This window comes from Peromyscus leucopus, chromosome 10 (assembly GCF_004664715.2).
Source record: "Peromyscus leucopus breed LL Stock chromosome 10, UCI_PerLeu_2.1, whole genome shotgun sequence".
NCBI classification, from domain to species: Eukaryota; Metazoa; Chordata; class Mammalia; order Rodentia; family Cricetidae; genus Peromyscus; species Peromyscus leucopus.
Genome location: NC_051071.1, coordinates 17712537 through 17736391, shown reverse-complemented (window position 1 = coordinate 17736391; position 23855 = coordinate 17712537). Strand labels below are relative to the sequence as shown.

At 40.1% G+C, this 23855-nt stretch overlaps 1 protein-coding gene across 2 annotated transcripts; it reads left to right on the top strand.

Annotated features, from left to right (window-relative positions):
* Positions 1-3409: 3409 nt before the first annotated feature.
* Positions 3410-14884, top strand: C1d (C1D nuclear receptor corepressor). Of its 2 annotated transcripts, none has more exons than XM_028884548.2 (5): positions 3410-3513; positions 10067-10212; positions 11241-11307; positions 11617-11672; positions 14186-14884. In XM_028884548.2, the coding sequence occupies exons 2-5, from the start codon at positions 10075-10077 to the stop codon at positions 14348-14350; spliced, it is 426 nt and encodes a 141-aa protein (XP_028740381.1). In that variant the 5' UTR covers positions 3410-3513; positions 10067-10074; the 3' UTR covers positions 14351-14884. The 2 variants fall into 2 exon arrangements, with proteins under 2 accessions (XP_028740381.1, XP_028740382.1); XM_028884549.2 differs by lacking the exon at positions 3410-3513 and adding an exon at positions 6052-7063.
* Positions 14885-23855: the final 8971 nt, after the last annotated feature.

Here is a 23855-nt window from a genome sequence, read left to right as displayed (position 1 = left end):
TGTAACAGCATTTGCTGTCCTGGAACTCACTCTGTAGTCCAGGCTGGCCTCAAACTCACAGAAATCCACCTGTCTCTGCCTCCTGAGTGCTGGAATTAAAGGCTTGCACCACCACCGACTGGCTTGCTACTTCTTCTTCTTCTTCTTCTTCTTCTTCTTCTTCTTCTTCTTCTTCTTCTTCTTCTTCTTCTTCTTCTTCTTCTTCTTCTTCTTCTTCTTCTTTTTTAAAAAAAAAACCAGTATTATTTATTTTTACCATAGGTCCCTGGGCTCTGTACAGCCTCAGCTTCTTGGTCATCCAAGCAGTGTCAGATATGGGTTCCTTCTCATGGGTGGGCCTTAAGTCAAACCAGATATTAGTTGGTTCCTTGCATAAACTTTGTGCCACCATTGCATTAACATGTCTTGTGGCCAGGACACCCTTGTCGATCCAAGGGGTTGTGGCTGGCTTGGTGTTTACATTTCCTTTGGGTGGTGTGCAGAGTGCCTTTCTGTACCAAAGACACTAGAACATGGGGGTGGGGGGGAGAGGCTCTATGTAGGCACCAGCTTGATGTTCAATGAGTTGTGTAGATTTCATTTTCAGCAATGAGACCTTGCCATCAATTTGTGGAGAGAAAGCTATAGTCTTGGCAACAGCCCGAGTTGTTTAGGGATTCCCATGGGATTTCCTTTAGCCAACAACTCAATTAGATGTAACCCAATCTTGGTACTGGAAGCTCATTTGGTGACAAGAGATGGTCAGTTGGGACTCTGTCTCCCTATTATTTGATGATTTCATTTAGATCACTTTATATATATATGTGTATATTTTAGGAATCTACTTCTGTATTAGGTTTCCACACTACCCCTCAAATAGCCCTTAACTTTGTCCATCTCTCCTCCCTGTATCCCCTCATTCCTACCCCTCTTCTCTCCCCCTCCTCTTGATCCTCCCATTCCAGTCCCCAACACCCGACCATAACTATCTATTCTATTTTCCTTTCCTAAAAAGATCTATCTGTCCTCCTTAGTCCCGTACTGTTTACCTACCCTCTGTGGTTTTATGAACTGTAGCTTGGTTATTCTTGACTTTACAGCCAATGTCCACATATAAGGAAACACATACCATGTGTATCTTTCTGGGTTTGGGATACCTCACTCGTGATATTTTTTCTCTAGTATCATTTACCTGCAAATTCCGTGATTTCATTTTTTAGCAGCTGAGTAATTGTGCAAATGTACCACATTTTCTTTTCTTTCTTTTTATTTTTTCTTTTCTTTTCAAGACAGGTTTTCTCTGACTAGTCCTGGCTGTCTTGAAACACACTCTGCAGGCTGGCCTCAAACTCAGAGATCTGCCTGCCTCTGCCTCCCAAGTGCTGAGATTAAAGGCATGTGCCACCACACCCAGTTGGGTTTTTTTCTTAATTAAATCATTTGAAATGGGAAGGTCCACTTCTAATTGGGATCTTTTAAGGTTGGGAAGATAAACCTTGAATCTAGATCTTTTGAGGTGGGAAGATCCACCTTTAATCTAGTTCACACCTTCTGCTGGCAGCCTATAAAAGGACATAGAAGACAGTTCTTTTCTTTGCCTGCTTGTTTTTACTCTCAGTAGCAAGTCCACTGGCATTAGAGCCTACTTCTTTGGGATCCCAGTGTATACTGACAACCAGGGGAGACATCCAGCTTCCTGGACTGAACAACTACTGGATTCTTGGATATTCCATTCATAGGCAACCATTGTTGGATTAGCTGGACCACAGCCTGTAAGTCATCCTAATAAATCAGATCTTGAGGTATATCAATTCTCATTTTTTTTCTGAGGAACTGCCACACTGATTTCCATAGTGGCTGTACAAGTTTGCACTCCCACCAGCAATGGATGAGTGTTCCCCTTACTTCACATCCTTGCAGCATGAACTGTCACACTTTTATTGAGCTTAGTTATTCTGATGGGTATAAGATGAAATCTCAAAGTAGTTTTGTTTTGAATCCTGATGGCTAAAAATGTTGAACATTTAAGTGTTTCTCAGCCATTTGGTAATTTTTTTTTTTTTTTTTTTTTTTAGATCTCTACCTAATGTTTTAATCGGGTTATTCTTGATATCTATTTTTTGAGCTCTTTTTATATTTTGAATATTACCCCTCTATCAGATATGTAGTTGGTAAAAATCTTTTCCTATTCTGTAGGCTGCTGCTTTGTCCCAGTGACAGTGTGCTTTGCCATACAGAAGCATTTCAGTTTCATGAGGTCTCATTTATTAATTGTTGATCTTACTGCCTGTGTTAATGGTGTTCTAGGAATTGAGAATGAAATTTAGAAACTTTCACTCCAGTTTCTCATTTGCTACAACACTAGTAACATGACATGAACAGGTTATAGATTAGTTTGGATACTGAACTCATGTGGTCAGTATGTATGAATTAAGTATCAGTTGTGTGCAGTGGGATTCTGTAATTGTAATCTCAGTAGGAAGAAAACATGGGAAAAACCTGCATAGGAGGTTTGTGTAGGAATACAAGCTTGCTGTTGACTTACAAGCTGGAATTGTGTAATATTTTGTTTGTGTTCTGACAAATAAAGCTTGCCTAGCATTCAGAGGGCGGAGCTACCACTAGTTAACCATTGATGCCAGGCGGTTGGCTCACACCTTTAATCCCAGAATTTGGGAGGTGGTGACAGGACTATAAAGCGCGTAGAGACAGGATCTCTCGGCCCCTATTCGGTCAGAGGATCCAGAGAGGTAAGAAGTCCAAGTGGCTGCTCCTTTGCTTCTCTGACCTTTCAGGTTATTACCCGATATTTGACTCCTGGTTTTTATTGATAAGATTAAATAGATTCATGCATCATGGAATAGTTAAAGGGCAGAAAGGAGGAGGGTGAGAAGTTTCCTTTTTGGCATGCAGCTGGCCATGGTTAGGGGTAAGGAGGGAGTGGCAACAGAGCTCCCCCTCCTCAGGTCACTTTAGCTTGTGTGATTGACATAAAACTACCCAGCACAGTTGGGAACGGTGCCACAGCCTGTTAGCCCAGCACACGTGAAGTGTTGTGAATTCCTATTACATGAGACCCGCTCAAAGACAGAAACAAAATAACAGAACCCGGGCTTGTACTCTGCATATGTCGGCACCCCCATTTAAGTTTTTTTTTTTTAATTGTATTTTCATTGGCCAGGCATCTCCTAGGGAAGCCCCTCAAACAGCTTAATCTGAGCTCTGGACCCAGTTTCCGTCAAGCGAAAAACCTGAACAAAGTAGGAAACACTCAACTTGCATCTGGGGTAGATGAGAGCAGAAGCCTCATCTCCACAAGCGGCCAGGGCCTCCTTCCTCTCACTTCCCACCCGGGAGAATCACTAAGAACCTCCGCCTCCACCTGGGCATGGGACGGAGGCGGGGCGAGCCAGGGGACCGAACCACGCACGCGCGAGGCGCGGAGCGACGCACGCGCGGCAGGCGGAGGCAGTGTCATGGCGTCATCACCGTGCGACCTTTTATTTCCGGGAGACGAGCGTCCACCGTATTGAGGTATAGTGCAAAGCTGGGTCCCGGCGATTGTCGTGCCCCTGTGACGGTCCCCTTCCCGCGCCCCGGGATCGCGTCCATCCTGTGGCCGACCGGGAGGAGCCAGCGGGGCCCCGGCGCCGCTAGCGTGGTCCCGGCAGGCCCCTGAGCCTGTCCGTGCGGCTCTCAGGCCCTGCCTGGCTTTGACCCTGGTTTCGCTCTCAGCTCTGCCTTTTTTGTGCTTCGATTGTTAACGTTGCCATTTAAGGGTTGAAAAATGAGGAGTGAAAACCCAACGCCATCGGTTTCTGGCTGATTTCAAATCTAAACGGAGAAAGGCCAAGATGGAAGGTGGAAAGAGTAATTTCTTTTCATGCAGTCCTTACTTTTCTGCCCAAGATCGGAAAGCTTACGGTGGCAGTGTTAGCTCACTTGAGATAACGGCTTCCTTAATTTTGTTTTTCTTTTTTTGACACTGGGTTTCTCTGTGTAGCCCTGGGTGTTCCGAATTCTCTCTGTAGTCCAGGCTGGCCTCGAACTCAGAGCCCCGCCTCCTTCTGCCTCCCAAGTGCTGGCATTAAAGGCATGCGCCACCATGCCGGGCCAACAACTTTCTGCTGTAGTTGATTATGTCAAGAAAGTAATTTTTCTTCATAGTTTGGAAGAAGTTCAGCACGATTCAAATTTCTGTTAGAAGATAGGTTTAATGACTTAAAATATGTTGATTACGGTTTAGTTTTGGCTTGCAGAAGGTGTATTTGCCCTGGTGTGATGTTTATAGTCTAGTTATTAACCTGTTTGGGCTAAGAGTACACAGAACCAAATATCAATCACACACTTTTTATTTATAATAACAACTAGGCCTTATTAAATTTTAGAAAACTACTCGTTGGTAGAATCGACAGGCTGCATTGTTTTGTTACGAGATAAGATGACAGTGTGAACAGTCCTTTGAAAAAAAGTAATAGAAATGGAATCCCTCAAATCAGAGATGTTGTAGATGCTTTCCAATACATGTAACGACACAATTTTCTCTTGTTTTTAACTTTTTTTTTTTTTTTTTTTTTTTTTGGGTTTTTCGAGACAGGGTTTCTCTGTGTAGCTTTGCGCCTTTCCTGGAACTCACTTGGTAGCCCAGGCTGGCCTCGAACTCACAGAGAATCCGCCTGGCTCTGCCTCCCGAGTGCTGGGATTAAAGGCGTGAGCCACCACCGCCCGGCTTTGTTTTTAACTTTTTAAATGGCTATGTATATAACAGTAGCTCCTGTTTCCAAGCATTCAATCCTATATATATGGCTCTAAATATTCTACATTGGATTAAACTTGGTTATTTTCATTTTCATAAAGCAATAACTAATGTTATTAGCCAATGTTTTGAGTATTCTACTAATGGAGTACAGCTTTAAGAGTTTTACCAATATTATTTACTTAATTTCCATCACAACCTTATTATTATCATTTCTTTAATTGCAATCAACAAGTTCCATGCTTTGGAGAAGGTAGTTTTTGCTGCTTTCTAACTTTAATTCTGAGCTCATTGAAGTAAGCATTGAATAGAATTTGTTTCCAGTGTGACCCCAGTCTTAAGCTGTTTCCTTATTGTGTTTAAAATATTTCTATTTATTTATGTGTATGTGCTCTTCCTGTGTGTATGCCACATGTATGTGGGTGGCTGGAAGTACAGGTGGTTGCGAGCTTCCCAGGCTGACTACTGGAAACCAAACTTGGATTCTCTGGAAGATAAACAAGTGCTCTTAACTGCCGAGCCATCTCTCCAGCCTTGTAATTCATGTGGATTGTGTGTTTGTGTGTGATGTTTTCCTCCATCGTTGTCCACTTTGTTCATTGAGGGGCCCTCCACAATGTTTCTTATTGGACCTGAGACTCACTGACTTCAGCCAGTCATAGCTAGGCTGCTAGGTGAGTCCCTGTTTCTCCCTTCTGAGTGTTGGGCCCCCTCCATACTGGCCCACATTTATGAGGGTGCAGGAGATCTGAATTCTAGCCCTCAAGCTTGGGGTTGGGGTAGGTGCTTTATCCACTTAGCCATTTCTCTAACTCCTGTGATGTGTTTTTAGAGGTTAATACATTTTTGAAAAGGAAGCTTTATATATTTTCAGATTTTACTGAAAATTACAGCTAACACTAGCAGAATCACTGTATGACCAAGACAGTAGCATTTATTAAGTATATATATATATATATATATATATATGTTTCACCATTATTTTCTAAGGTACTGCTGTATAAAACATAATTATAGGAATAGAATTATGGCGCTCAACCTGCAAATAGCGCTCTTGTTCCAAAAATCAATTAAGTATATGTTGATTTTCCTTCTCTCACTAATGTGGTAACTATGTGGAACTGTAATTGCTATAGCAATGGAAACAGGTTCCAAATATACATCACCATATATTTTTCTCCTGAATCCATGTAATAACTTCTAATATCTGTAAGTCCAAACTGTGACATGATGTTAAGATTCTCCAAACTTGGGTCCCAGTTAACTGTGTGCGTGTGCGTGTGTGTGTGCGTGTGTATGTGTGTCTGTGCGTGTGTGCATGTATGCGCACATTAATGATGTTTATTATGGTGCTCATGATGATGAGCACTATTGGCATAGATTCAAGTGACTCTTGTGATCTTGAGGGTAAATTACATAGTTTGTAGTGTACTTCTTAAACAAATTACATGAGATACTCATCACCTCAGGACTCTGGCCTTGTACCAACTTCTTTTTTCTGTTCATTTATTCCTTAAATGATGAATTCCTATCTCATGACTTTAAATACCATCTGTTCATTGACAATTTCCAATTTTTTATTTAAGCAGTGACCACGCCCCTCAACCCTAGATTCCTTATACTTAGCTTCCCACTCCATACTTTGATTTGATGACTCGATAAACATCTGAATACTGTTCTACTCCCACAAGTTTGGCCATCTTGATTTAGGGGAGATTTTGTTTTTTTATAACAGGTCTCACTACATAGTCCAGCTGGCATTGAACTCAGGATCCTCTTGCCTCAGATTTTCAAGTGTGCACCCCCATGTCAGTTCATGTCTTAGCAGCAGCTCCACTCTTGGTTGTTTTACCCCTCTTCTCACAACCCACAAACAGCCCACAAGTGGATTCTGCTACCTTTGCCTACAAAATCCAACCCAAACTGGACTGCTGTTCCCCACCTTCAGTTCCGTCTGCCTAGTTAAGTAGATAGCTGGTGCTGTCATTTCATCTAAACTAGTTCAACAGCCTCCATAGTATCCTAGATTTCCTCTGTCCTGTACAGCAGCAGCCAGAGGGTAACTCTCCTGCAGAGAACTTTCATTGTTTTACTTGCTGATCTCTTCCCTTCCCGCCCTGCCACATCTCCCAGTCAGCCGCATTTTCTAATATATTTGTTAATTCTTTGAGAATTTCAAAGTCTGGCCCTCTCGTCCTTCAGCCTTAACTCCTATCTTTCCCTCACACAACACCACAATTCTGGAGCTGGACCAGTCATCCAAGACAGAATCAGCTGTGGATCCAAGGAAAGAAGGCTTGCTAAAGCACCCTTCAAACAACTGACAAGGTCAGGGGAGGGGGATGTCTGAGGGGTATGGAGGAGTAGGGATGAGTATGATTAAAATGTAGGGCCAGACTTTGCTTTCCTGTTTGTCCTGAAAGGGTAGTGAGCCATTGCTGGGCTCAGGGAGGCTGAACATCAGTACCTAGTTAGGGCACTGCGGTGAAGACTCCCTTCCCGCCACAGTCCTCTGCTGGTTTTGTCTCCTGGACTCCACTCTGAAGGGTGCTTTCTTGAACACATCGGGTCTTGTTATGTCTGCTATCCCCCCGTGTCATTGTAACTTTGTGTTTCTGTGATTATTTGATTAAGGTGTATCATCTGCACTCAGCACTAAGCACCTTATAGACACTAGTTTTTTAAGTAAAGAAATACCTAGGATATATTGTTTATGCTGCTCTTCAGTTTTCATTCCTGACTTATCTTGGAACTCTTTCTAAACTGGACTTCATTCAGTGCTTTTTCACTGCTGCAGAGTGCTTTATTGGATGATACAGCATCATTTATTTAATCAGTCTGTATTAGTAGGCATGCATGTTGTTCATTGTCTTAAGGTTTTGAGAAATATTGTAGTGGATGCACATTAACATTTTGTTTCATGTAAATTAAACGTACGTTTCTGAGAAGTAAATTTACTGGGCCAAATATATATGTTGTCTTGTTCTCGTGGTTTCCTTGGTGAAGTTGAGTAGTTTTCTTTGGTTATTAGTCATCTAGATTCTTCTGTGAGCTGATGGCTTCTTTGTCTTCTTTCTTTGGGGTTATGTGTAATTGCTGCTTGTTTCTTAAATTGATTCGCAGAGGCTCTGTTTCCTGTTGTGCTCAGGTTATTTCCTTAGTGTAGTGTTTTATTTGGACTTAGACCTGATCTATGTGTCAGATATGTTTCCTTAGTATTATATTTAGAACTATCTATGTGTTTTCACATGGGTACATTTTAAAGAATCAGGTAAACATAGAAGGAATTGTGATATTTTGAGGTTGGAGGTGTAGCTTAGAGGAAGGGTGTATACTTAGCATTAAGGCCCTTGGTTCAGTTCCAAGCAGCTGCCCTGTCCTGCCCACTGAAATCAGAGTGTCTTAAAGACATTCTGTGTGTAACCAAATGTTCTGAAATGCCAGCCTTTGTTGGCAGCGGTAGATTGTGAGTGGTGTTGAGAGCTGTGAAGGTGTGGTGAGCACCTCCAGCCCGTCCGTCCCTCTCTCCTGTGCCAGCTGTGTCAGTGGTCCAGGCTCGCCTTCTCTTCATCCTGCAGTGCACGGCTGAACCTCTTCAGCACTCAGTGTGTGATGATCTGCTGTCTGACTTCACTGTAATAATCCACGCAAATCCTTGTTGTGCTCTTTAGTTTACGAAGGCTGCTTTTCTAAAAAGTAATTTCATGTTTTTAATTACCACGTACTTCAGTTTGTGTCCTTAAATAACAGACATTATATATCTATAATGCCATTTTCATATGCAACAAAATTATCTATAATTTTGATAATGAACTTTACAGATCATTAGACCAACTAGATTATTTTATGAATGAAAAATTGGAAGCCCAGAGAGATTTAGGGATTTTTTTTTTTCTGTAGGTGACAGAGTCAGTGTTCCAGCAGGCAGCACTGAAAGCTCAAGGGTCTGCTTCCACTACCCCCCAAACCAACCTACCCCCAACCAACCTGGTACCCCCCAAACCAACCTGGTACCCCCCAAACCAACCTGGTACCCCCCAACAAACCAACCTGGTACCCCCACCAAACCAACCTGGTACCCCCCCACCACCCCCCCCCCCCCCCCAAACCAACCTGACAAACCAACCTGGTACCCCCCAAACCAACCTGGTACCCCCCAAACCAACCTGGTACCCCCCAAACCAACCTGGTACCCCCAAACCAACCTGGTACCCCCCAAACCAACCTGGTACTCCCCCAAACCAAACCTGGTACCCCCACCAAACCAACCTGGTACCCCCCCAAAACCAACCTGGTACCCCCCAAACCAACCTGGTATCCCCCCCCAAACCAACCTGGTACTCCCCCCAAAACCAACCTGGTACCCCCCACCAAACCAACCTGGTACCCCCAAAACCAACCTGGTATCCCCCCAAAACCAACCAACCCTGGTACTCCCCCCAAACCAACCTGGTACCTCCCCCACCAAAACCAACCTGGTACTCCCCCAAAACCAACCTGGTACTCCCCCCAAAACCAACCTAGTACTCCCCCAAACAACGACAAAACCAACCTGGTACCCCCCCAGACCAACCTGGTACTCCCCCCACAAAACCAACCTGGTACCCCCCAAACCAACCTGGTACCCCCCAAAACCAACCTGGTACTCAGCTGTTGTTAAGATGCTTAAGGACTATAAATACATATATGAACTTGAACTTGAAAAGTAATTTTAGTGATAGTTGATAAAAATTTTTTATATCTAGGATTTGTTTTTTAACTTTAATACAATGAACTGTCAGAATGACACCTAAGTTTTAAAAAGCTAAATAAAATAAAACATTTTCAGAGAAACTCACTTTGTTGATTTCTTCAGTAGACATTAGAGGACTTGTTTATCACACTTTCAGTTTTAAATACATTTGCCTTCAATAGAATGCTTTTTAAAAAATATGGCTTCCCTTTCCCCCGTTTATTTTTATTTCTGAGATGGCAAGACTAGCCTTGAACTTAACCAGTAGCTGAGGGCGACCTGGATCCTCATCCTCTAGCTCCACTTCCCAAGTGCATGTGCCACTGAATCTGGGTGAACATGGGGTTTGCTTATTGATATGTTGTATTAGAATCATGTTTTCAGAGCTTTGAAAATCTCAAGGGCTTGATGTGTGGCCTGGGTGGGTTTTTCCTCCTTCCCAGGAAAGAGGCGCCTTTTAGGAAGAGATGCTGGAAGGTAGCTGTTCTAGACTTGCATGCCAAGGTTCACTTACTAACCTTATTCAAAAGTAAATGTACTTTTTATTTTCTTTCTAAAGTTCTGTCTCCAGTATGAATTCTGAGAACTTCTTTTTTCAGTTGTTGAAATGGCAGGTGAAGAAATGAATGAGGACTATCCCGTAGAAATCCATGAATCTTTATCAGCCCTGGAGTGCTCCCTGGGTGCTGTGGATGACATGCTGAAGACCATGATGTCTGTCTCTAGAAACGAGTTGTTGCAGAAGGTATTTTTTTTTTGTCTTTTGTTTTTTTGAGATAGGGTTTCTCTGTGTAGCCCTGGCTCTCCTGGAACTCACTCTGTAGATCAGGCTGGCCTTGAACTCACAGAGATCTGCCTGCCTCTGTCTCCCAAATTCTGGGATTAAAGGTGTGCACCACCACCACCTGGCAGCAGAAGGTATTTTAAATGTGTTTCCTGATGATGAATTTCATAAGACAATAACATATGGAAGAAACAGTTGATTAGCACTTTCCATGTCTTCCTACTGGAGTTTCAGGCATAGAAGTGTTGGAGTATATTTGTCCAGAACATCCTGCAAAACTTTTGCATTGGGAATTTGATTTCGGAAAGCAAGGACATGATAGCATTCTTTTTGACGGAATCTGTCTTTGACCTTTTAAGTATTGTAATGATATCAAAGTTTCTGGAAACAGTGCACTACAAAAACAGTAAAGAAATGGTTTTGTATCGCCTAAGCATTTTGTTCTGCTTCTTATATATAAGTGAACCATGTACAATGCTTATGTTGAGTAATTACTTTTGACATAAAAGCCGAGATTATAACTCTGAAATTGATATAAATTAGAAGAGTTTTTCTTGGATTGTAAAAATTCCTTGTTTAACCAGAAATGATACCCTGAAGTGAAAATTTTTAGCAAAAACAAAACAAAACAAAAACTCGCTGGTTATATTTGGGTATATGTATATATACACAAATACATGTACTTTTGCAGTGGCAACTGATGAGTGTGAAGGCGAGCGGGGGGGGGGGGGTGTACAGGAGGGTTTGGAGGGAGGAAAAGGAGAGAGAAGTGTTGTGATTAAAATACAGTCTCAGAAATAACCAGAAAGAATCACTGGTTTAAGAAGACATAGTTGTGCAAATTATTTCTAGATCATTTTATTATTGGATTAAAGGAAGTGAGAAAAACATGCCTTTGATACCTTGTAGTTGGGAAAAGTTTAAAGTGTTATCTGTTGGTGTTCAGAGTTTGTGTGTATCTTTCATTTTCTTGTCTCTTCCTGTTTTAGTTGGACCCACTGGAGCAAGCAAAGGTGGATTTAGTTTCTGCATACACATTAAACTCCATGTTTTGGGGTATGTATGTTTCTTTGTAGTTCATTAGAAAATATATTATTATGTTAAGGGCGATTTGTTTTTAAGAGCTAGCAATTAACATAAAATTATCCTTTATAGTAAGCTTATCAGTCAAATGTTTTTTTTCTTTTATGTCAGAGTACAGGATGCCTGTGAGCCACATACAAACTTAATATTTCATAGAGGTTAAATAATTTAAAATTGAATTAACTATACAACTTTCCTTCTTTGAGTAACTAGGGTTTATTTTATTATAACACTCTTACTATTCTGTATACCTCTTTATTTAATGTGATCTTTCTCTTATAGTTTATTTGGCAACCCAAGGAGTTAATCCGAAGGAACATCCAGTGAAGCAAGAATTGGTAAGACATCTGTGATTTATCCCTATTTATAGGTCTGTTGTATAACTCTGAAATTTCAGTCATATGGCCATTATCACTGATTAGGGAGATCAGAATTATAGCAGAATGGCATAATTCTCGTAATTATTTATAACTTTCATATTATTTTTCCTATAAATTCTTAAAAATTTTATTCATCTCCAGGGCTACTTAAGAAAAAAAAAAAAACTCTTAGACAATTCTTAAAAGTGTATTCATTTGATTTACTAGCAAAGACGGGGAAATTTCTCTCCTACCTTTTCAATTCCTCCATTAACTCATTTTCTCAGCAGTAAAGAATTCAGTTCAGCAACAAAGCTAAAAGCTTTTTTGGCACCAGCCACATGTATACTGTCCAGTAATTCTGCATCAGTGACATATTTACAACCCGTAATAAATCTTCTACGTTTGCCTCTGTATTCCATTTAGATGTATAAGTACACTAAATAAGATCTAATATCTTGGAGTTTTTGCTGACTTCAAATATTAAATCAAATCATCCAATTCGAAGGAGAAAAATAGAAATCAAACATAGTTACCTTACTGACTTGGCTTTATGAATAAGAATTTTAATGAATTTATTCTCTGTGCACATAAAATATAATGTACGTATATATGCAAAACACACTTGACATTGTATCCTTGTTTTCAGGTCTTCTAGTAGCCAGTGAATGTGTTATTTACATCTTAGTAAAGCACTTAAAAATAAACTGAGTAATTCAGCCTTCTTCATTAAAAAAATGTACAGACCAGGGTATTTTCTTCTTTTAAGGTTATTGAGGGAAAAATAACTTCATACTTAAATATAGCAGTTGTGAAAAAATTTTAAGAGAAAGGCATAAAGGAATATCTATAGATTTTATTTGACCTATGATACTAGCTTTAAGAAGTGCAGGTCATCTCTTTTAGCTTTCTGATAGTGTCCTTTTAAGAAATGATTTTTCAACACAAAGTTATTTATAGTACTCAATATTGTGTTTGTAAAAGGATAAGACCATTTGTCTTCGTTTTCCTTTGAGATCTACTTTATGGAGAGCACATTAATTTTCTGGAAAAGGATTGGCAAATAAAAAGCATTCTTAAGTCTATTACCCTTTTCTGACCTTGCAACAGACATTACTAATTGATCACAGAATTAGAGGAAATCTATTTGCTATTTGTCATATGCATCACAAGTGAGAAAATAGTCACCTTATTCATCCAAGGATATTTGAGTGCCTACTAAGAGCTAGGCATCATTTTCAAGTGAGGTAATGCCTCAGAGAAAAGCTGAGGAATGTGGCAGATGCCACACCCAGAATGAAGGGAAACACACAGTAAGATAAATACTGCACGTACTGACTGTGCAGGATTCTAAAAAGGTAGTTCATGGGGGAAAGGAAAAAGCAGAGCAGGTATAGAGGATTGGAGTACCTGGGTAACGTTCCAGTGTTAATGGTGAAGGCAAGCTTGCCAGTTGAGCAGGCTAGAAGGGGTAACTGGACGGATGTTTGTCAGCAGGGCAATAAGCAGGGCGAAGGTCCCAGGGCAGGACTAGGGTGGATGTGCTGCTTTGTAAGGGTTGCAGCTCTTACAGGAGACAATAAGGAGCCAGCAGAGGATTTTGAGCAGTTACTCAGTTTTGATAATGAAACACTTGTAAGATTTTTGTATTTTACAGTGTATGTTCATCTGTTTTATTTCAGTGAAACTTGTTTTTGAGTAGTGATCAGTCATTTACTATATTTTATGGTTTTCATCAGCTTTATTTCACCATTTGAAATATAAGATTTATTTATTCTGAGTATTATTCTCAGAGATTTAAAGTGGTCCAGAAGTACTTTCCAGTCAAAATTATGAAACTGAATAAAAAGATCTCCTATTTCATTCTGCCTATTTTAATTGTGACACTAGACAGTAACATAAAATAGATATAAATACTGCCTCACCCATTTTCTGTTTAGAAAAATGATGGGAGAATTTAATTTGTTGATGTAAGTGTAGAACTCAGATTTTAGAATTTACTCTTCAGATACAAAATAGTTAAAATGAGAATTTAGGTTAATGTTAATTAAAACAATAGAGCTATATATAAGCCGGTTATTGTTCAACGCTATAGCGATACCCTAGTGCGAGCCTTGCATGAGCTTTCTCTGGAAGAGTTCAGAACACTTCTAAAATATTTGGCTCTTTGTTGTTGCTGTTTCTAGACAGGGTCTTGTGGAGCTCAAGCTGGCCTCAAACTGGATGATGTTGAAGTCTTGATCCTCCTGCCTCTGCCCTCCAAGTGTTGGGTGCACCTCCGTGTCCACTGGAGGGAGTTTAAAGTTTGTCTCCCCCTAGACTCTCAGCTCTGAGAAAGCATGGGGCGTGTTCACATCCCGTTCATTTGCACTCACTAGTACCATGGACTTAATGGACAATAAATACTCGCTGAGAAAGGATAATAAAACCTATTGATAGTGAACAGCTCAGGAAATCATTGCCTTTTGTTTTTCTTTCTTTTTCTCTCTAAGGAAAGAATCAGAGTCTACATGAACAGAGTCAAAGAAATAACAGACAAGAAAAAGGCTGCCAAGCTGGACAGAGGTGCCGCCTCGAGATTTGTCAAAAATGCGCTCTGGGAACCAAAACGGAAAAACACACCAAACGTTGCTAATAAAGGAAAGAGTAAACATTAACTTTTTGGTTTTGATGGACATGTTTCCAAAAAGTACATCGTTTTTTATCAGTTTACAAAATAGGTAGTTATGTGGCAATGTGAGGTTTAAATGGATTCCTTTTTGAATTCATATATAAATTTACACATTAAATTTGTGATACTGAATCTTTTTTTGCTGAGAAAGATTAAGTTGTCATTATTGATTTTCATATAGAGCATCATGTTTTTAATATTGTAAGATATTCTGTAAGCAATTGTGAAATCCAAATGTTCTTTGTAAACATTTGTAGTGTTTTAAGTGAATAATGATATTATGAAATGTGCTGTCTGGAGACTGGAGTTATCAGGACATCTGTTTCCACTAATGATGATAAATGCAATGACTTAAATACCCACTTTGTTTTCTGTTTAGTTAGTTCAACATGGTTCTGTGATTTTTGGAGTAATTGCTTTCTTGATATTCAAAGTGCAGAATTGAAACCTTAAGACTGTCCTGTAATTCTTCATGTTCCATTTACAATAAAACGTTCTCGTTACCACTGGTGGAAACTGAGGTTGTGTGTCCTGGCTGGCTTTGGCTTGATTCCCTCCTAATAAGGGTTATAGCTGTTTGGCTCACTGGCTTTTTGCTGTACACAGAGAAAGTGAACATGTTCTTCAGATGAGGAGGTAGGCGTGAGAAGCTCCTTCCAATAGACAGCATTTATGAGTCATGCCCTTCAGTTTTCTTGTCTTACTCTTAGATTTTTTTTTTTGACTATGTATTTATTAGGCCATATGTACTTATGAATATTTTGAACCAACTTTCTTTATTAAGTATTGCCCCTTAGGCACAGGAGTAATTACATTGTATTTACATTCTGATTTATCTTTCCAGAATATTTGTTATGGAGAATTCTACTTATTAAACTGTTTTAGGGGGCTGGAGAGATGGCTCAGAGGTTAAGAGCACTGGCTGTTCTTCCAGAAGTTCAATTCCCAGCGACCACTTTCACAACCATCTGTAATGAAATCTGGTGCCCTCTTCTGGCGTGCAGGTGTACACGCAGACAGAACACTGTATACGTAATAAATAAATCTTTAAAATAAACAAACAAACCATTTTGGTGACTGAGCCCATATAGCCTGCTGCTCTCAGCCCGTGTCATCATGTGTAGGAATGCCAAGTATATCTAAGTTCTTTAATTTTTGAGAATAAGCGTTATTGAAACTGCCCATGATTAATTTTCCACAACTAACTGAATATATGAATTTCTTGATTCATGGTAGTAGATATTGAAAATATTCTTAAATTATCGTGGGCTTTGTAAGGGATGTTAAAATCTATGATATGTGGAGAGTAATTCTCTTATAGATGCAAAAAGTCTCTTAACTCTGGTACCAGATATTTTTTGAAGTGCAAAAACGTTTATGAACATTTGTAGTTATTTCACTCTTTGTCATTTTAATTCTCTCAAATTTCTAGTTAGTTTTAAAGTAACTTTATTAGAGAAATAAGTGCTTTATTAAGGTAATTATAGAATGCATTCTTAATGATGTTCATTGCAAAGCAACTTATTATATCTTGTGTTTCTTTTTAAATTTCATAAAGAAAAAAATTTTATTGAAAATTATTTCGATTGCAGAAAATCATTAACTAAAGTATTTGTTTCTGAAAGTCCAGCTCTACATCCCATTAAACTGGAGATCTTTAAATATTTCTTTTAGCATTTGCTTGTAAAAATAAGATTTGGGGTCTATTCTGTTTTATTACATAGAATTTGAAGTAATTATTATAGCATACCAAGGAGCTAAATGGCAGCAGTTTATTGGACTATTTGTTTGATAAATTAATACACTGATGTCCACAGTGCCAAACACTGTGCTCCGTTCTGGAGATGATGTTTGCAGCCCTTGTGCTGTTGAAGAAGTGTTACGGAACAGTAGTCTTACTTCAGTTCAGGATTTCAGAGTTCCGGGAAATCATGGGGAATTCCGCTTACTAGCCTTATCTAGAACTACAGAGTGGTGGGCTCATTTAGAGTATAAAATCGTCATTGGTAAGCTTATTCCAAGTGATGCTTTTATCTAAGGGTTGGTGTTAACTGTGTGTTTTATCATCTTGGGAATCAACACATCAGAGAGGTTGCAGCTGTGGGTAGTAGATATTGATCCACATGAAATCTTTAATATTTTAAATAAAATTTTCTTGCTCATAGTTACAGAGTGGGAGGTAGAATATGTTAAATTAAAATGTGAAGATTGAATCATGGTTTACATTTCTGGAATTAGGTCATATCAAGTGGGTGGGTTTGTAGGAAACTGAATTATCTACTCAGTTACTAAGATGCACTGGTATTGTTTCTAACTACAGCTTTTAAAGTTGTTTAGAAACATTGAGTACTTCAGAAATGGACAGTGTACTGAAGATAGACACTTTTTTCTTAAGTAGGTTATTGAAATTAAAGATACTTTGGGATTAATCAATTTATGATTCTATTAAATTACAGTTTCATACAATAAATCCCCAGAACTTGGGACTTGTCAGAGTTCAGTAACTGAGGAGTTGGGTAGTGATTCTGAACAGTTTTAAAGACCGGCTGTGTATACAACAGGAAGAAAAAGAAGCACCGAGCCGCACAGCATGGCAGTCCACTGTTGAGACGTTTCAGGGGCCTCCTAGTGCCCTCACTGGCTTGTGTGAGTGCCGAGTGGACTTTCCTGAGGTGAGCATCTCTCTCGCCTTGCACCCTAGTCTAGGGACTACAAACCATGTGCTGCTCAGTTAATGGTGCCTTAGAGTTGTCACTGGTGGTTATGCCTTTACATGGAGTTAAGTAGAACTTGACACATTTGGTTTCTTAGCAGGATTTTTAAAAAACCTTTTGAAATCTTACTCTTTTGTTTGGAGATTTGTCGTGCTGTCAAAGTGAGCTCGTTGTCCCAGACTGCTCCTTGGAGCTCCTGTCCATTGACTCGATTGCCTTTTTAGGATGCTTACATTAGGGTGTGTCATTTTTTAATTTCTTTTTTTTACTTTTTTTTTGGCTGTTGGGGATTGAACCAGGCCCTCAAGCATGCTGGGCAAGCACTCCATCCCCAGTTACAGCACAGTTTAAAATATAGCCAAAATTAGTGAAGCTATCCACAAAAGGGGCAGCTACAGTGAAGCTACTTGACTTTTTAACTTTTAACCCCACCTACCTCCCGTCCAAGGCCCAAACCCAGCCAATTCTTGTCCCCCCCTCCACCCTGCCCCTCTTTTGAGACAGGGTCTTACTATGTAGCCCTGGCTGTCGTGTGACTTCTATAAAGACCAGACTTCTAGAACTCTTCCTGCCTCTGCCTCCAAAATGCTGAGGGCGGGTTGATGCCCCCACACCCAGCTCAGTTCTGGTTCTTCAAGATTTATTTTTATGTATGTGAGTTTTGCCTGCGTGTATGACTGTGCGTCACAGGGGTGCAGTGCCCACATAAGGCAGTAGAGGGTGTTGGGTCCCCTGGAACTGGAGTAGTAGTAGTAAGCTACTACTACTAAAACCGAACTTCTATCTTCTCCAAGACCAGGGTATGATCTTGGCCACTGACATCTCTCCAGACCCTGGCATTGGTTCTTAAAAGGTGGAAAGATGCATTTTACTCCCTCTCAGGAAGCCTTGAAGTTAGCACATGGTCTCAGCAGGACCTCCGCATGCAAAATGTCAGTTTCACAAAGTGATATATATTTCAGAGGGTGTACAAAATGTGATGGTGCAAAAATAAGCTTTCATAAATGAAACATCGAAGAGACTTTATTATTCGCTCTTCAGTTTAGTGTTGCCTTTAAGGTGTACCATTTCATTTTGGCAGCTACAATAAATGGCTGAGGGAAATTGAAGATAATAATTCAACATTTCAAGACGCCACCGTCATAATGAATGTAGACCTATCCTGGACTTGGATTTAAAGTTTATAGTCATACAGTATTTTAAAGCCAAGTATCCAGGAAATTCATGGTGATAGGATTTGAATGAGGAGATTAGGAGAAATAGAACAGAACACTTTCCTTGTGTGGCTGTTATCTATTGAGATACGTTGTTACAGTGTTACTGCAAACAGGAACTTGTTATTCTGAGGTTGCTGTGGCGTTCAGTTCATCTTGGAGTTTATTAAAAGGGACTGGTTATTTAAGAAGATTATAACAAGGAAATACATCCAGTGTAGAGCTGGAGCACTGGTTTGCTGAGAGACTGTGCTGTGATGGACCAAGCTGCTAGTCTTGTGCCTGGTGTCTTTCATTCTCACGCCCATTCCTTGAGTTACTTAAACTGAAGTCATCGGCGACCCTTGTCTCATTACTGTTGTTAAGAAAGAAATTATTTTAGCATGTATGTTTACACAGGCATCTATTAGCTATTTTTGAGGTTTTGATGCTTGTGATTTGGATGATTTGTTAGAGGGACACAGAGCATGTAATATTTTGGTAGTTTTGTCAGGGCGTAATCTCAATTCCTACTAATTCCACAAAGGAAGGCAATATTCACCCTAGCTGATGATTCACCTTAGCTTCCAGTTTTTTTTTTTTTTCTTCTCACTTGTAGTCTTACTCATTTGTTCACTCATTGATTCAGTAACATCCTTAGCTGAGCTCCTGTGTGTGAAGGTCTGTTCTAGGCATAGAGGATTCAGTAGTTGATCCTGGTACGGGGGTCTTTGGAGATACTAGTTTGTGTGTGTGTGTGTGTGTGTGGTTTTCACAGTGCTGGGATTAAACCCACATGCTAGGTAGGCAAGTCCTCTACCATTGAGCTATACCCCTGCTCCAAACTTGAAAATGACTGCCATGAATGAACTTGCCCCCCCCCCATTATATATTGAAGACTTAACTAATTTCAATACCTCAGAATGTCACCTTATTTTGGAATGGAGTTATCGCATATGTGTGAGGTCACTAGGGTGTTTTCTAATTGTGTACGACAAGTATAAAATGAGGCAGTGTGGACATGTATACAAGGAGAAATGAAGGCAGAGATCGGCTTGATGCTCTCAGGAGTTAAGAGACTCCAGTGCCCACAGAGCACTGGCCTTCCGGGTGCGGGGTGTGGGACAGGAACCAGCTCCATTCACACCCAGTTTGAACAGTCTCCAGAACCACAGATGGTACATTTTCTATTGTATGAGCTGCCCAGTGTGGGTGTTCCGTTAGGACTGCCCTAGAAACAAATTCAGAGGCCACCAGATAAAGGGAAAGGAAGAAAACCGGGTCTTGTGTGTGAAAGTGTATGAGGAGCCTTGACATGAGGTGAAGGTGTAATTCTGAAAGCACCCTGGCACCCGTGTAAACTTATGGACATTTTAAATGTGGGCAGAGATGTCAGAACTTATATCTTGAAATGTCAAGGGCAAGCTATAGTCTTTCTGAATCCCAAACATTCAAATCTTTCTAATATTATGCCCGTTGTGGTTAAATGTTTCATCTTTTAAATACTTTTTTTTTTTGTTTTTTCACACCAGCATCTCCATAGTGCATGGCATTTTCCTAAAACATTGCAGTAGTTAGTTTGAAATAGTGAAAATAAATGTTTAAAACACCATACATAGGTGTGTGTAATTAGTACTGTTAGATGAGCACGGCCACTGTGAAAGTCCCACATGGAATTGATCTGGCTGGATGTAGTGTTTTTTTTTTTTTTTTTTTTTTTTTTTTTTTAAGGTGTGCACCACCACTGCCCGACTTTTTTTTTTTTTTGTTTGTTTGTTTTTTTGAGACAGGGTTTCTCTGTGTAGCTTTGTGTCTCTCCCGAACTCACTCTGTAGCCCAGGCTGGCCTTGAACTCACAGAGATCTGCCTGTCTCTGCCTCCCAAGTGCTGGGATTAAAGGCGTACGCCATCACCGCCCTGCTGGATGTAGATTTTTTTAAAGGGCCTCTTCCCAATCCATAAACTGTATAGTGTGCTGTTCAGTTATGGTGTATAGTGTGTGTGTGTGTGTGTGTGTGTGTGTGTGTCCCCACTTATGCCCTACCTTTGGAGTTAGTAACTAAAGAATTCAGAAGTAGCCTTTACTCCTAATAATTTGCGTCCCGTTGTTTGCCTTTTTAGCACTGTAAATGCCTTTACTGCCTTTAGTTTTTAGAACAGGTCAGTAGTTAAAACACAAATGATAAAGACATAAATGGACCTTGGGAATGTAGAAGGCTGTACTGAAAAGAGCCTGCCAAGGGGAGGAGAGAAGCAGCACTCTCAAGATGATAGGTTTAGATGCTTGGAGGTTTGATCCCAGCTGCAAAAGTGATCACCCTGTTACTCTTTAAGTTTTCTGTCGAAGATTGTCACGGCTTGATGGAGACCACTGTAGTTGTGGCTCTGTTTTTCAAAAGCCAGGGGGCATGGGCATTAGGACCAGTAGTGTCAGAGCTTTCCAGCTGCAAATGTTAGTTAGACAATTGTATTCCAGCTGTGTGGGGGTGAAGGAGCACATGGTTTTGGCTTGGTTTGTTTCTTTGTTGTGAGTGATCTCTTTAGTAAAAAGAAACAAGAAGAGTAATTGTGGTGACCAGCAACAAATCTGTTCAAAGCTGCATTATGACTATCCGATACAAATTAGATTTTGACACTTTAGGCAATAAAACCCTTCAGTGGTAGGGAAGTCATGGAATGCTGAAGTGGCAGATATTCCACTGTTTTTTGTGTGTGTGTGTGTGTGTGTGTGTGTGTGTGTGTGTGTGTACACAAAGTATAGTCTTTAAACATTTAATAATTGCAGGGTGGTAGTGGTGCACGCCTTTAATCCCAGCACCCAGGGAGGCAGAGGCAGGTGGATCTCTGTGAGTTCAAGGCCAGCCTGGGCTACAGAGTGAGATCCAGGACAGCCAAGACTGTTTCACGGAGAAATCCTGTCTCAAAAAACTGCAAGCAAGCTAAGATGTAAACAAACATTTCAGTGTCTTAATGCGATTTAGTTCAGCTAGCAAGAGGCTGTTTTCAGCTGAAAATCCAAGTTTCCTAAGAGAAATCTGGTTCATATTCATAGAAAATGTGTAATAATTTGTTGTCTCACTGAGGCTCAGCAGGGTTGTAAAAAACTCTAATCTGATGTCACTTGGCTTCAAGACTTGCATGTCAGAGATGACATGAAATAAAAACAATCTTTTAAAATTTTTGTCCTAACAAAAATTAAGCATACTTATAATTATGAGCATTGGAACTGTGGGATTTTTCTTTATTGATTACCTTTAAAGTTCAAATGAAAACACTAATAGAGACTAAAAATCACGCTTTCTTAATTATTGAAATTTTAGTTTTACGCAAGTTGCTATTTGGTGTTTTCCAGCTATATCATGTTGCTCAAATAGGAAATATTGATTAGAATATTGATACTGGAAATATCTGTATCTAAATTACCTTCTTCAACTAGAGAGTCAAATAATTTTACTAGCTTTTGGAAGTAGTATTTATGATTTTTAAGTCCTTTTATAGGAGACTATGTACAGCTTCTCTGGTTCTCCTTAAGCTATAATGCACTCAGGTCACTTTTGATGAACTGCCCCGGGTCCGTGGGAAACATTTAAAATAGTCATTTGTGCTGGTTAGTGTTTATCAAATTGACACATACTAGAGTCACCTGTGAAGAAGGAACTTCAGTTGAAAAACAGCCCCCATCAGATTTGTTTGTAGGGGCATTTTCTTGATTAATGATGGACGTGGGGGCGCCTGTCCACGGTGGGTGTTGCCACCCCTGGGCAGGTCGTTCTGGGTTATATGAGGAAACAAGCTGAGGCAGCGGTAGGTTAGCAAGCCTGAAGCAGCTTTCCTTCGAGGTCTCTGCTTCAGTTTGCCCCTCCGGGTTCCTGCTCTACCTCCAGCCTTGGCTTCCCTTACACACAGTCCTGTAAGATGAAGCAAACCTTTCTCCACTCAGTTGTAGGTTAGTGTTTTATCAGAGCAACAGAAAGAGTAGACTATCTATCACTTTACGATATATTTGTGTGAAATATATATATTTGGTGTATGTGTGTGTGTGGTGTCAGATCTCAGTTTTACTACATGGGTTCTGGGGCTCAAACTGAGGTCATTAGGCTTGGCTGCACGACTCCTTAAATTGTTGAGCTGTCTTGTCTGCCCCATTTCTCCTTCCTCTTATACAATTAAAAATTTTACTCACAAACTTTATTTTGTAGTGGTGATTTTCAGTTCACAGGTCAAGTCAGAAAGTTCACATACACTCAATCTCCCTACATAGGCATGAATCTTCCCCCAAAAGTTCATCCTGTGGCACATTTGTACTGTTGTCACGGCTAATGAACCTACAGAGTCTGCAGTTTCTGTTTGGGTTCATTGGATGGTGTTTATTCTATGGTTTTGGACAAATATAATTACATCCACCCGCCACTATATTTATAAAACTGAATGGTTTCATTGCCCTATACATCTGTGTTTTATGTATTTATCTCTTCCCTCTCTAGCCCCTGGCAACTATTATTTTCACTGACTCTTTTGTTTTGTCTTTTCTAGAACAACACATCCTTGGAGTCAGACTGTGTGCCTCTTTTCAGATTGCCTACTTTCACTTAGTGAGATACATTTAATTTTCTCCTTGTCTTTTCATGGCTTGATAGTTCATTTGTTTTAAACACTGGATACTGTTCTATTTTGTTTTATGGACAGTACCTCATTTAAAGACTGCTTTATTTATGTTTCAATCACCAAATGACATTTTGGTTTGGCAATTACGAATAATGTTGTTTCAAACATCATGGTAGTTTTTTGTGTGAGCCACCATGAGGGTGCTGGGAATTGAACCCAGGTCCTCTGGGAGAATAGCAAGTGCTCTCCAGTCATGCAAAGCAATTTACTATTACTATTTACTATTACAATTTACTATTACTATTTACTATTTACTATTACTATTACAATTTACTATTACTATTACTATTACTATTATAATTTACTATTGCCATACAATAGAGATTCAAAGTAAAACAAAAACACTCCAAAAGTCCCAAGTAAACTAAGAAATAAATGTGGTGTAGAAAACCCCAAATTTCTTAATGATAAAATTTTGATGGAGCCAGGCAGTGGTAGTGCAGGCCTTTAATCCCTGGCACTTTAATCTCTGTGAGTTTGTAGGCCAACCTGGTCTACAGAGCAAGTTCCAGGACAGCCAGGGCTACAGAGAAACCCTGTCTCGAAAAACAGACAGACAGACAAGCAAATTAATGCAGCTGTGATCTGTGTACGAAGATGTTGGAACTGGGAGCGTTTTACTCAGAGCAAGACTTGGGGCCTAGACATGCAACTCGATGGTGGACATCTGCCTGTTGGGGAGGCAGATGTCTCAGCAGCTAAGGGCCTATGCCACCAAGCCTTATGGCCTGAGTTTGATCCCTGGGACCCACCATGTGGAGGAAGGGAACCAATTCCTATAGGCTGTCTTGTGGCACGCGCATACACACACACACACACACACACACACACACACACACACACACACACACAGAGTAAATGAACATAATAATTTTTCAAAGACTTGCCTGTCAGATGCATGGTTGTGGGTTTGTTCCCC